The following is a 12896-nucleotide window of genomic DNA, read 5'->3' as shown; positions in this document are numbered from 1 at the left end:
CACACACACACACACACACACACACACACACACACACACACACAAATATCACTGACTGCCAACACTCAACACTGCAAAGATTACCTGTTGCTATGGCAATGAATTTCCCAACTGACTACCCCTTATGTATTTACAGTACATATGATAGAGAAGGGTTTTTTTTTACTCTCCCTTGAGATAAAATAGCAATGGCATCTCTTTTATAACTCTATACAGTTATTGTACTTTGTCACATTTATTTTAAGTATCATTAAATATAATATATTTACATGTAAAACCCTTGTGGAGGTTGTGCTTCCTAATTCAAAGGAGAGTTTTGAAGCTGTGTAACATTTAAGGGCTCTCAACAGTGTAAAAAAAAAATTTCAGTCCATGTCCAGGGCAACTAATTGCTCGACCACTTTTGGAATTGCAGTTACTACAAGTTTTTTATGGTTTGTTTTTTTTCCGACGGCAACTGAAAGCATCACAAAGCTTCCGCGCGCTCTGCTGCAGGCACACTCACTCCTCTCCACTCCCCATCACACAACACAGCAGACACGGTGGGAGCGAGACACACAAACGGACAGTGTGTGAGAGAGAGAGGGAGGGAGGGAGATAGACAGGCGCGAGAGAGTAGTAAGTCAAACGCAACTCAAAAGACCAGAGGACTGGTGGGACTTCTATTGCTGTTTCATTTGGGGATCCATACAGTTTACACAGGCAGTTCCATCAGAACTGGACTTTCTTTTATTGGACAAAGGTGCGCTCGGCTGTGCGCTCGGCTGTGGAGGACAGGCTGGATGCCATGGACCCGCTGTTGCCCGCAGACGCGGACGTGATGGAGCGAGAGGCAGACAAGGACGCGAGGAGGAAGATCCAGTTCTCCGTGCCTTCCTCCGTGCCCACCCAGCTGGACCCGCGACAGGTGGAGATGGTGAGAGCAAGGCCGTGTGTGGGTGTTCGTGCTCCTACATAGTGGCGTGTGGTGGTGTGCGTGGGCGAATGAGGTCAAACTTGGGCCATATAGCAAAACCCGTTACAGGATCACCAGTGCGTTAAAACATCTCATCACACCAAATTCCCTGACATAATCGGGTAAAAGGAATGATGCAAATGTTTCCTTCTAACTTTCAGCGGACTTTTTAAGTACACAAAATTGAGTGTTGGCCCTTTTTTTGTAGCATCACCCAGACAGTTATGTAACCAGTCTAGCACGACTTTGCAGAACTCTGTATTTTGATGGGTATAAATCTGTGGGGCAGCAGGGTGTGGGCATCACTGGGATTAAGCTGAGCTGTGTAGCCTGTTTTGGAGGCCTTAAAAGTGATGAGGCATCGCTGCCCTTCAAAAGGAGTGGAGGAGGAGGAGGAAGTGAGGGATAAAGCCCCTTTAGTTATATTAAAAATGAGATTATGTGCCTGAGTAATAATGCTCCTACCACATATGTGAAACAAAATATAGAAGGTCACATCGTTAGTCATGGAGGTTGTGAGATATGTAAACATAAATAAAGCCGTTATCTGACACTTATGCTGAACCAATCCAAAACAAATGCTGTTGAAACATGCTGACATGGTGAGAAAGAAACTATGTTGGTGAAATAGTGCAGTGTAAACAGCAATAATGTTGACCTGTGCAGGATGGATGCAGACCAGCATTTAGTCCGGCAAAGACGGCCCATCAAGGTAACACTGAGATACCATTTGGATGCAATTCCCCCAGGAAATGACAACCAAGTGATGCTTTAAGTTAATCCATCTCTTCCGCTTCATGTCTTAAATCGCAGACTTCTCCTGATATCGGGAAATAATGTTGGATACCAGATGCAATATCCTCAGAGCCTCCCAAGTTTCTGAGATTTCATGGGGCATCTAAAAATAGGCTAATGAATCAATAATAGCTATCGGCACTCAGACATTTCTCACACATCTGTTATTTACAGCCCAACTTGCACTCCCTTTGACTTTGGACTACTTCGTGTCTGGGGTGACTGTGGCTCATTGGTAAAGCAGGGTCGTCCTTCAATCAGAGGATCGGCGGTACGATCCCCATGCAGCTCCGCTACTCCATATCGACGACTAACCCCAACTTGCTCCCCGGTGGCTGTTCCTGCGGTGTACGAATGGGTATGAATGTTTAGATAGTCCTGATGGGCAGGTGGCACCTTGCATGGTAGCTCCTGCCATCAGTGAATGAATGCCTGTGAATGATGACATGTAGTGCTGAAGCGCTTTGAGTGGTCCTGAAGACTAGAAAAGTAGAGTCCTTTTACCATGTCTTCATTTGCTTTATTAAGCAACCCCACGTGCCACTTCTGAACACTATTTGGGTTAAACCAACTCTTACTGATATGTTAATTTAATTACTATTGTACTGTAATTTGTAACTGCACCGAAACAAACTATCAGGGAAAGTTTCACATTACTTGTGTTGCTCATTACGTCCATAGTGTTCAATTACTTTCCACATACACTTCGAACTGTGAATGTTCATTGACAGCATCAAGTGATCTGAGTCAGTTTTCTCTATAAGACGCTCTGGCATGTTGCTGTCTCCGGACCTAGTAAGATTACTGATAATCTTCCACCATGGATCTCATGGGAGTAAAAGCAGCATCGTTCCTTGGTAAAGCACGCAAAAGGTTCTTACGTCACAACACAGCTTAGGATACGTCTTCTTATAGCCACCAAAGCTAACTCTCCTTATAGGATCACCTGTTGCTGAAAATCCATTCAATTTGCTTTTTATTGTTTCTCTTTCTTATTTCCCAACGCACCATCGCAGTGCAGGCTGCATCTCTGGTGATTAGAAAAACTGACTCAGCTGTACTTGAGAGAGAGTCTGAATGCTGCAAACCACTACTCTCCTTAATGATTGACCGTGGCATGTTGCAGTTACTTCTGGGAAGTGGTTCTCATTACATTGACTTTGACAGTAGCTGATCAGGAGCATTTCTTGTTCACCTTTTTTTCCAAACAACACTGGAGATTTGACCTCACTTGCCACCTGTTCTGTAATCCACCACCGGCCTGCTCAGATATTCGGTTGGTTAATGAATTATTTACACAAGCCTGACCGCTCGAGAGTCTGCAAAGTTGCTGTTCTTCAAGGCCACTTTAAGTGCCAAGAAGGTTGTTGTTACATCAATAGCCTTCTCGTACAGCCCTGTGATGTTTGGTCAAGGGTATCTCATCCCTTTGTTATCTTTGTGAAAGGCTGACGCTGCTGCATATTCCCACTGACAGTGACTGAAACCTGTATGAGTTTCAATGGGAACAGCAGTATATGAGGGTAAGCCAAGTTGTTGATTGCAGCTTTTCCAAAACACAGCCATAAAATTAGCATTGAAAAGGCAAGAAGTAGCATGGGAAAACCGATAAGGTAGATAAGTAGAGAGAGAGGGAATTCAGAATGAATAGAACAAAGTGTTGAGAAGGACAAGAGGGAGGGGGAAAGAGAGAAAGATAACTGACAGAAGGCATACAAGAAAAGAGAAGAGAGAAAAATCATCGGCCAAGGAGAAGACTGATTAGAACCAAAGAGATTAGCTGTGGATGACTGAGGCCTGAATCAAGGTCAGCTAATGCCAAGAACCCATTTTCAGCAGCAGCACAACAGCTCTGAACTCCAGTAGGGTCTGATTCAACAAACCAAGCACACACATTATTCCTGTTGACAAAGAATAGGGCTGCACAGATAATCAAAATTTGATCGAAATCGCAGTAAATAAAGCCGCAGTAGGCACAATATTTGTTAAAGGGGAAACGCTTGCAATATCAGCCAAAATGATCTCGAAAAATATTTGTTTTCATTTTGTGTACATTTAGTGTGTGTGGCCCTCCCTACCATCCCGACAATGACTATCAAGTCCAGCTGTCTGGTTGATAAGGGTTGAAAATCAGATGTGAGATTTTTTAATCAACTCTAATCTATTTTTAGAAATACATCATTGGAAAACAAAAGGTCAAATGTCAATCGTGGCTTTCATTTGTCTTTTCTTGGACATCAAATCAAGCTCCACACAGGATTATTCAAAGCCTTGTATGAACACAGCAAGGGATTTATGCCTTCACTGCATGATCTTAATTGTTAAGTGGATATTTCTCTACTCTTTAGGACACTGTCCCCACCCAGTGCTGTCATTGTGCTTTATAAACATCCAGATTAATGCATCAAAGTTGAATGTACCATGAAGGTCATAGCCTGCCTATAATAAAGTGGAGGATTATTGATTTATGATGGGAGCACTATACCGAAGTCCTGTGCTGCTTTAATTCCTCTTTCTAGCAGTTTCTGTGGCAGTGAGGTTGTAGTTGCTGCATTTCAAATTTTTGCTGGATAGTTCTCAAAAACTGCATAAACACATCAGACGAGCACAGTTGGCGCAGTGTTTCCGTCCAGCTGTCCTCACTCTCACTGGCCGCGGTATGGTGTTGTGTGACTGGTTGCACCAAAATGAACTACTTGATATGCCTAACCCAGCTCTGTATAAAATGTATCCCTATAGCTCATTTCTACAATCCAGTTACATGCTGCTCACAAATACTGAGCTATATGATTATCCTCACATGTAGCCCATTCAAGCAGAAGACATCGACTAAGCTAAGAATCCAATCTACTAGCAGCTGTATATGCTGAGCAATTTGAATCAAATCAGTTGTGCGGTGCAGCTTCACTGAGCGACCACAGGTATTGCCTGGCATTTCAGACATGCACAACAGCAACCTGATGAAACTACTATGTTCCCTGTAGGTGCTTGACCTACTGGCAGCCATGTTAACAAAACACTCAGAAAAGGTCACTGTGTCTGAAAAGGCTCTGAAACACGTGTTTAACTTGTGGTTTGGTCCTTTGAATGCATTTGGTTTCGTGTGTGTCTGTCTATGTGTGTAAAACCCCCCAGTGTTTGTTAGAGTACTGCATTTAAATATTCATGTTGACACATTTTTAACCTCTAATTGGATGCCATGTAATTCCTATTTAAGTGTGTTCCCCCACAACGGGCAGCGTATTTCTTTCTAGTGCCTGAATGATGAATATGTATGAACGCAGAGTGAAGCAGAAGCAGTAAGTAAGTTACTCCAGAGTGAAAGCCGCCCACAAATCTTTTGCCTACACTCTCTGTTGTGATTGGCTTGGCAGCCACTTGTATTTCACAACAATCGTATTACCATAACACGTTAGAAAAGAGAGGGAGAGTGATGAATCTATTGTATATTTCATAACACTTAGTTATTGTTAACCAGAGAGGGAGGTGTTTTATTATGTATTGGCAACATGTGCTTAGAATGCAGAATGGCCCCAGTAGTGTTGGATCTACTATTAGTATTAATAATAATAATAATAATAATAATAATAATAATAATAATAACAAATGAGAGAATTGGGAAAAAAATAATAATAACAATGACATTAATTATATGCCACATTTAAACAAATTCACAATTCCTACAAAATGTCGCTATATTGGCCCATTATTATTGATGCATTAACATATAATGAGTACTTTAATGCTTATAGTTGGTTGGTAATTTAAACAAAACACCAATATGTTTAACTGTGAGCGACCCAGCACCAATCAGTGAAGGCACGAGGGTTGTTATTTGGCAGTACAATGCAAGATTGTTGAAGCCGACTTGCTTCTGATTGCAAAATAACAAATTGGACAGAAGAATTGAAAAAAAAACCTGAATGATTACGACCAAGTGATGGGAACATGCAGCGAAGCAGTAAACAAATTTAAATAATCCAGGCAGCCACCATGTATTACAACGTAATCCTTCAGGAACAATCTGGACAACCATCTTTTAAATGTTGTTACGCAATGATATGCATGTTCTCATTGCACAGAACAAAAGACTGCAAACATAATGCCAAGAACCACAAGGCTGAACAAAAGACTGTTGTCACACCTTGTTCCTCACAGGGCTGTCTGTGTTATGAGTTTGCTTAGCACACACATATATGGAAACATACACACATTCAGACATAGCATGGTTTGATAAACTCTCTCTTTCTCTTTGGTAAGATTCGACGTCGGAGGCCGACACCAGCCACACTCTTCAGACTGACAGACCCGCCATCACCAGAGGAAGAAATTGGCCCTCACCAGGTAGATCAGATGTTCTGTACTATTTGGTACTTTGAAATCCACCAAAAGAACTTAATCAAAGAGCAAAGGCTGGCTGGAGTCACTTACAATATTGCATCAAATTTCAATGATTTTAGAGGAGGAAGAGATGCCGATTGGTTTGCTGTCAATCGTTGCACCAGAAAAAGATTGACAAGTTTGTGTTTTGAGTAAGGGGTGTGAGTTTCTTCTTGATTGTTTAACCCTCTTTTTGTTATCAAGCTTTATATGCACAGTATGCACACAAAGTGAATGCTGCACTCTTTTTTTGTTCTGTGGGGGTTGTAGAAAGGCATTCTTGGAAAGGTTGTATATGTGCATTGGAGGCAGGAGTATATTAGGTGGGATGAGAGAGAAGAAATTCACCTGAGAGCCAATTCTGTATGTATCACGTGTGTGTGTGTGAGGCAATAGGCTTGAGGTCCAAAATGCAGACAAACACACATACCAGGCAAGAACATAGGATGAGGGGTAAATGTATGAAAGGCAGTGGTCAGGACCACTGACCACTGCCTTTCAGAGGCTTATTAATTGGCAGTCTGAACGGTCAAACAAATCCAAGAGGTCACGACAGATGAGCAGACCAGGGACACGTTAATGTAGAGGAACAAGTCACAATAAAGCAGTAACTGGGACAGATGGTTGGACGCAGAGGCGATGAGCAGCACTGACAACATGACAAACTGGCACAAGGACTGGGCTGATGAGATAATGAGAGGCAGATGTGTCAACAGGTGGAGATGATTTAGGAATATGAACAGGTGGGAGTCAGGTTACCAGGATTGGTGGGAAAGTTCAAGGGTGTCTGGTTGGACAGGTTGAGAATGGCAGGTCTGGGAAGTTTCTCAGAAATGGGTTAGGGTTTGACTTGCTACCATAGGAAAAGCACCAGTGTAAACAATGAAATGAATGATGGCTAAAGCTGTCTGGATTTCAGGTTCCTGGTATCGCGCATGCTCGCTCACTGTTACTCTCACTTTGAGCCCTTGAATAGAACAGAGCCATTGTTAGTGGTTGTTTTTGTGCTTTTCCTACTGTGACAAGTCAAAATGTGTGCTGTGAGAAAGGCCTACGCATGGGCCTTGGATAAGTAAGAAGTGTCTGGAGACAGGAACAGAGGGGCTGACAGCAAAATAAAAAAACAGCTGAGGTCGTGATAGTGTCTACACATCAGTATCTCAATATCATAAACGGCTGAATATCTAGGGGAGACTCCAAAACTATTTTTTTTCCGCTCTCCTTTGAATAGCCTGACAGTTAAATGCAATTTAGTTTCTTTTAGTTTTATTAGACATTTTCATCTATAAGAATGTCTCCTCTTTGCTGCCTTTCTACCATAATGCTACCAATTAAAAAATTACAAAAGCAGTTTATTATAATTTGGAATGTATCTGAGCCTACAACACTGTGGGCCAGTGTGGGATGTTTCCACTGACGCAGGACTAAACTGTAGTTATATTCGTTAATCCCATTGGATGCTTTGCTTCTGCAGTGGGTTCTGGGGGAAAATGGAGCCTTGAAAGCCAAACTGGTTAACACGTCAACCTACCAGCCCCCCTCACTAAAAGGTAAATGCACTGCCTTGAATATATTCTGTGTGTTTCATATATTTATTTCGATTTACGTAACAAATGACACAAGATGAAAGAATTTGGGAGACCTGATTCTTTTATGGTAACTCCCATTTGGTCTGTATTTGTTTTGGAATATATTCGTATCCAAAAAACACAGTGAGAGGCGTGTGTGTGTGTGTGTGTGTGTGTGTGTGTGTGTGTGTGTGTGTGTGTGTGTTATGCGAGATTAGAAGCAGAGACAGCTGTGAGTCCATTCTGGATCATCCTGGATTATAGGTTGGGCTCACAGCTGCAACATGGTTTTCACACACATACACAGATACAACCATCGTCACTCGATTATAAATACACACAAAAACATTACTATTTGATGTGAATATGTATATAATATATTCTGATCTATCTTCTGTTTTTTGTGGATTTGTCCCTTACGATCATTACTGTTGCTGCTTGAGATGTCTACATTGTTTGACTGAAAATGTATTGGTGTCATGCCTATATACATATGTACATAAACACCATATCTTCATTTCAGAAGTGAGAATACTAGATAATCACACACATGTTATCAACTTTAATTTCTCACCTTGCAGCAGTGATGTTCCGCTGTACTCCATGACTCCATGACATCACAGACAGGTGTGGTTACAGGTGCAACACAGCACTCCTTTGTGCTCCTTTATTCTATATTCAGTTTTGTATTTTCAGCTGTCCAGAGAATGGCGCTGGCCCACCTGGCCTCCCTGGACATGTCTTCTGTGGACAAAGATGAGCCCTCTTCTGGGGAGGAAGAGGAGGAACGTGAAAAGGAGAGCCATCAGACAGCCTCAGCTACAGGTGGGTCGAACACGACAGTCTTTCACATTAAGGCATTTATCTGTACATCTTATACTGTCATTTGTGCCCCACATAGACATTGCTTACACTTTTGAATTTGATTTCTTGTCAGATCTAAGGGTAGAAAGCAAACCTCTCAGGGAACAGTGTGCTCCACCGGACAGTTTGACAGGAAGTGCTGATCTGAGCCGTCACCACGAAGACAAAAAGAAGGCCAAAGAAAGCGAGGAAGAAAAGGGAGAATGACAAAAGAACAGGGCTCCGATGCAGACAAAATGTTAAGTGTGGGACAGACTTGCATGGCACCCATATGGCCAATGTGTGTGCGTGTATGGGTGCATGTATGAGTGTGTGTTATCTGGGTCTGTGAGCATGAGCGTGTGCATGCATGCGACAAATGAGTTAAATGTGGAAAAGAGAGAGGAAAACAGACATTGAGGAAGGTCAGAGTATTAATGAGGAAAACTTTAACCTGAGACCTGTGAAGGAAATCACGTCTCGGTCAGCCGAGGAAGCAAGAGCTAAATTCCAATCAGCCAAGGACACTGTACAAGAAATATGAGAACTGCAAAGAACTGTGACATTTTTCCGTGACTATGGGTGATTTTTCTTTTCGAGAAAACGATATCCATGTGTGAAGAATCAGATTATGAATCACCTTTATTCACACACATGGACAGGGAAAGTCACATGATGCTGGTGCTCAACCACATGTTTCAAAACCAATTAGAAAGAGCGGATGATGTACGCAGCTCAAGATAAGCCAGCATAAACACCATTTTATGCATATTGTAAATACATTTAACATTCTATTTCATCTGTAGTCTGATGGTCAAAGTGCAACTACGTTTGTGGGTCCTGATGAAGTTGTTGTTTTATAGTATTTCTCACACAGTTCAACCGCAGATTGTGAACAAGGTCCAGATGCAATTGCAGTACATACATTTTATTACATTAAATAGCATACTATAGTATGATAAGTATATAGGACACAGTAATGTCGCAGAGCCAATCCCTATTCGAATTTAACAATCCACCCTCTCAGTTTGCGTTCCTCAACCTCAATCATGTGTGCAAGGTCAAGGAAACCAGAGGATGTATTACAGACAATTTGAGCGCAGTCAAAGCCACAGCAGACCAGATTAAATCATATCAGACTAATCCAGCTAATAACGATAATGCACCACAGTTTCACCGGTTTGATAGAAACAGGCTTTTTGTAACACAGCGATTAGCAAGCAGGATCTGTTTTGGGAAGGGAGGGATGATCGGTGGGAACTGAAAGAGGACATATTTTTCCGATAACAATATATGTGATGAGTGTGAAGGTTAATTCTTGACCATGACCAGTATATAGATGATGTTTTGTGTTGGTTGCTAATCAAACAATTATAGTGTGCATTTGGTGTTTGTGTGATTGTATGTCAACTTAATCTGCTGGAATGTTGATGCCCCAATCATATTTATTTTCTAAGAAAAGAAAGACAAAATACTTTATTTGGCATTTCACATGGAGTCAGCATGTCATTTGGACATGTGGCAAAGTGGTGTTTGAATACAGCAAAACACAGTGAGTTTTATTAAATGAAAACTTTTCATGATCTTTATTCTTGTCCATTTGTGAACAGCCTTGGATGTAGACATGAATATGTGTGTTGTTTACCATGGTCAGCTGTGCTAAATCATGCATATACCTCTGCTTAATCAATAATAATTTCATCTGGATACTTCCCACTTAACTTTTACTCCTTTCTTGCTTTTGCAAAAAACACCCCAGACACATCATCGACCCCCACCCTCATGTCGTGAGGCAGTATGTAAACCTCCAGCCTGATCAGGGTGTAGCCGTTCTCCTTCAAACTAACACAGACCTGGGCCTCATTCAGTGGGACCACAGGGATCTTTACGCCAGGGCCCCCAAAATAATAACTCTCTCCCAGGGCTCCGATGAGCAGGAGGTGGCCACCGGGCCGCAGGAGACTCCCAATGTGGCCCAGGGCCCTGTTGAAGGCAGCCAAGTCGGGGCTGACGCACTCCAGACAGAAGCAGGACACGAGACAGTCGGCCCCCGCTGAAGGAAGGTCATCAAGGGCCAGAGGCTGAGGCCGGTGCACGTCTACGGGGACGACGTCCGTGATGACTTGACGGAGCTTGGCAGCTTTCTCTGTCCATGCTGAGGCCCTGAGACAATATCAACGAATCACCAAATTAGATAAAAAATAAAAAAACAATGAGAGACCCAGAATAAAACGTGTGACTCTTGAAAGCAGTTGACTGATTTTAGCATGAGGAAAGACAAAGGGAAGAAAGGAACTCCAAGTGAAAAGGTAACATTAGATTCTCATTACTCAGTAAACACAATAAAGAAAATTATTTTTTTTTCTGCAGGAAATACTGTACATTACAAATCTAAATGATTTCCTCATGAGGATTCTAGTCTAACAACCGCTATTCTTAGTAAGTGATAGTCAAAGCTGTGTCAAGTCCTCAAACAGAGTTAAAAGGGATCTGGTCGTACCGTCGTCCCTCCAGCTTACAGACGTGCTGCAGGTAAGGTGTCCAGTCCAGGCTGCTGCCTCCCTCGTCCCGGAGCCAGCCCCTCAGCTCCTGCCTGTTGACCTCCAGGAAATCTGTGAGGAGCACCTTGTTGAAAACCTCACAGCCACTCAGCACCTGGTACAGGGTGGGACCCGAACCTATGTCCACCAGCAGCTCGCCATTCACATCGCCTGGAAAGGTAAGTGCGAGGATAAGTAAGACAAGTGGAGATCTTTTAAATAGAATACCTTGATTAACATTCAGCTGCTATTCAGATACCTGAAAATGTTTGATGTGTTTTCGAAGGTGTGATTATGTATACGTTTGAACGCTCCAGCACTGGACATGTGCCAGTTCTATCTGGAACTACCCTTTAACAGTTATAGTATGACAACATGTTTAGAATATTAATAAAATGATTTTAGGAAAGAGTCCTTGGAATTTAAAGAAAGGTAACTTGCAATAAGAGAATATCATAGTAGGTTTTAATCAGGGATTATGTTTTACATTTTCATAGGCTATTTTTTATTGAGCATAGAGTGTTTGTTTTTTAATTCTACATGACCCACCACCCCGTCGCCTTACCTTCAGTGAAAGCTCTATGCAGGCATGCCAGTTTCCACGGCACAATGCTGTCCTTTCTTTCCAAATCTGCCCGTGGTGGAGTGTAGTTATATTGCAGATACGCTGCAGGATCAAATCCCTGGTAGCAGGCCGCCATGGCTGCCACTCCCTTCTCTGTTCCCTTTTCTTCCATCCTTGCACTAAGACCCGTGTTTAGTGGTTCAGCCTTCAGGTGCACTGCTACCCCATCAAACGCCTTATATACCTCTGTGAGTGTTTTTTTCATGTGCTTTGGGCTACCCTGAGTTTCCTGGGCGGAGATAGCAATCCTGTTTTTGGGCCTGTGTTGCTGCCTAATAGCTTTTGTTCTGTTCTCGTTCCCTGCCCTGAGGTGCTGATACCATCAGATCAGGGGGGCTTCCTCCAACACTGGACCCACTAATGGACTTTCAGGTCTTCCACCCACCTCTCAGAGGCCCGCCATATCTCAACAATCATTCTAAAGGGCCTTTTACACGCAAACAATAGACCAGTTTCTACTCAGGCAACCCTGTTTGAAAGACACAAACAAATTTGTCGCCATTTCCATGTCGCCATATTACCTTGATGATGTCTGAACAGAGCGCAGAGAGATGGGGAATGATGAGTAGTAGCAAGGGAAAGGAAAAGTCTCTCATGTTGACAGGCGATAGTAGATGATTACAAAATTAGAGGTTGTCGTGTGGCGCAGAGAGAAGCTGTTATTATATTGAGTGTCAAAAAATTGAAAAATATAAAAGGTTTCACTCAGTCCACCATATATATCTTTTTAGGAAAGACTTTTTCAATAGATCTGCAATTATTTCTTGGTGTAACTTCATTCACGCATTTTGGAGACAGATTAAACTTCAGGTTTATAGGATATTTAAATCCATAACCGTAATAAATTCAAGAAATGAAAGAGTCCTTTATGTGTCCATGCAAAGACAATTCAATCGACAGAGTAATATTCAGTAACTGCCTGCCATTAATACTGATATTCTTTGGGATTGGATGCCGGATCACAATTTAAACTTTTGTCCTGTTTTCTAACATCGACCTCCACAAAATGAGGAAGGGCTTATTTCTGGGGGAAAAAGACTTCGGCTGTTTGTACACTGATGCTTTACATTTAAGATTAATGTCAAACTTGACAGTTTAGGTCGGCTCTTCCAATACATTTAGTGACTCACACAACAAGTATTTTCAAATTATCCAAACTAAAAATGTCAACAAACGTATGTCACTTCTCT

At 42.1% G+C, this 12896-nt stretch overlaps 2 protein-coding genes across 2 annotated transcripts; one reads left to right on the top strand and one right to left on the bottom strand.

The window, feature by feature from the left end:
• Positions 1-535: 535 nt before the first annotated feature.
• Positions 536-10414, top strand: LOC116381700 (protein phosphatase 1 regulatory subunit 1B-like). Its single transcript, XM_031844053.1, has 5 exons — positions 536-916; positions 6011-6094; positions 7605-7680; positions 8395-8523; positions 8636-10414. The coding sequence occupies exons 1-5, from the start codon at positions 788-790 to the stop codon at positions 8767-8769; spliced, it is 552 nt and encodes a 183-aa protein (XP_031699913.1). The 5' UTR covers positions 536-787; the 3' UTR covers positions 8770-10414.
• Positions 10266-11818, bottom strand: pnmt (phenylethanolamine N-methyltransferase). Its single transcript, XM_031844052.1, has 3 exons — positions 11647-11818; positions 11042-11252; positions 10266-10704 (listed from the first exon to the last, which is right to left on the bottom strand). Exons 1-3 carry the CDS (start codon positions 11816-11818, stop codon positions 10266-10268), a joined length of 822 nt encoding a protein of 273 aa, XP_031699912.1.
• Between the last annotated feature and the right edge of the window lie 1078 nt (positions 11819-12896).

The sequence above is a fragment of the Anarrhichthys ocellatus genome, unplaced genomic scaffold (genome assembly GCF_004355925.1).
Source record: "Anarrhichthys ocellatus isolate YVR2014 unplaced genomic scaffold, GSC_Weel_1.0 scaffold4, whole genome shotgun sequence".
Taxonomy (NCBI): Eukaryota; Metazoa; Chordata; class Actinopteri; order Perciformes; family Anarhichadidae; genus Anarrhichthys; species Anarrhichthys ocellatus.
Note: the sequence above shows the minus strand (reverse complement) of the source record. Positions and strands in the feature narration are given on the sequence as shown.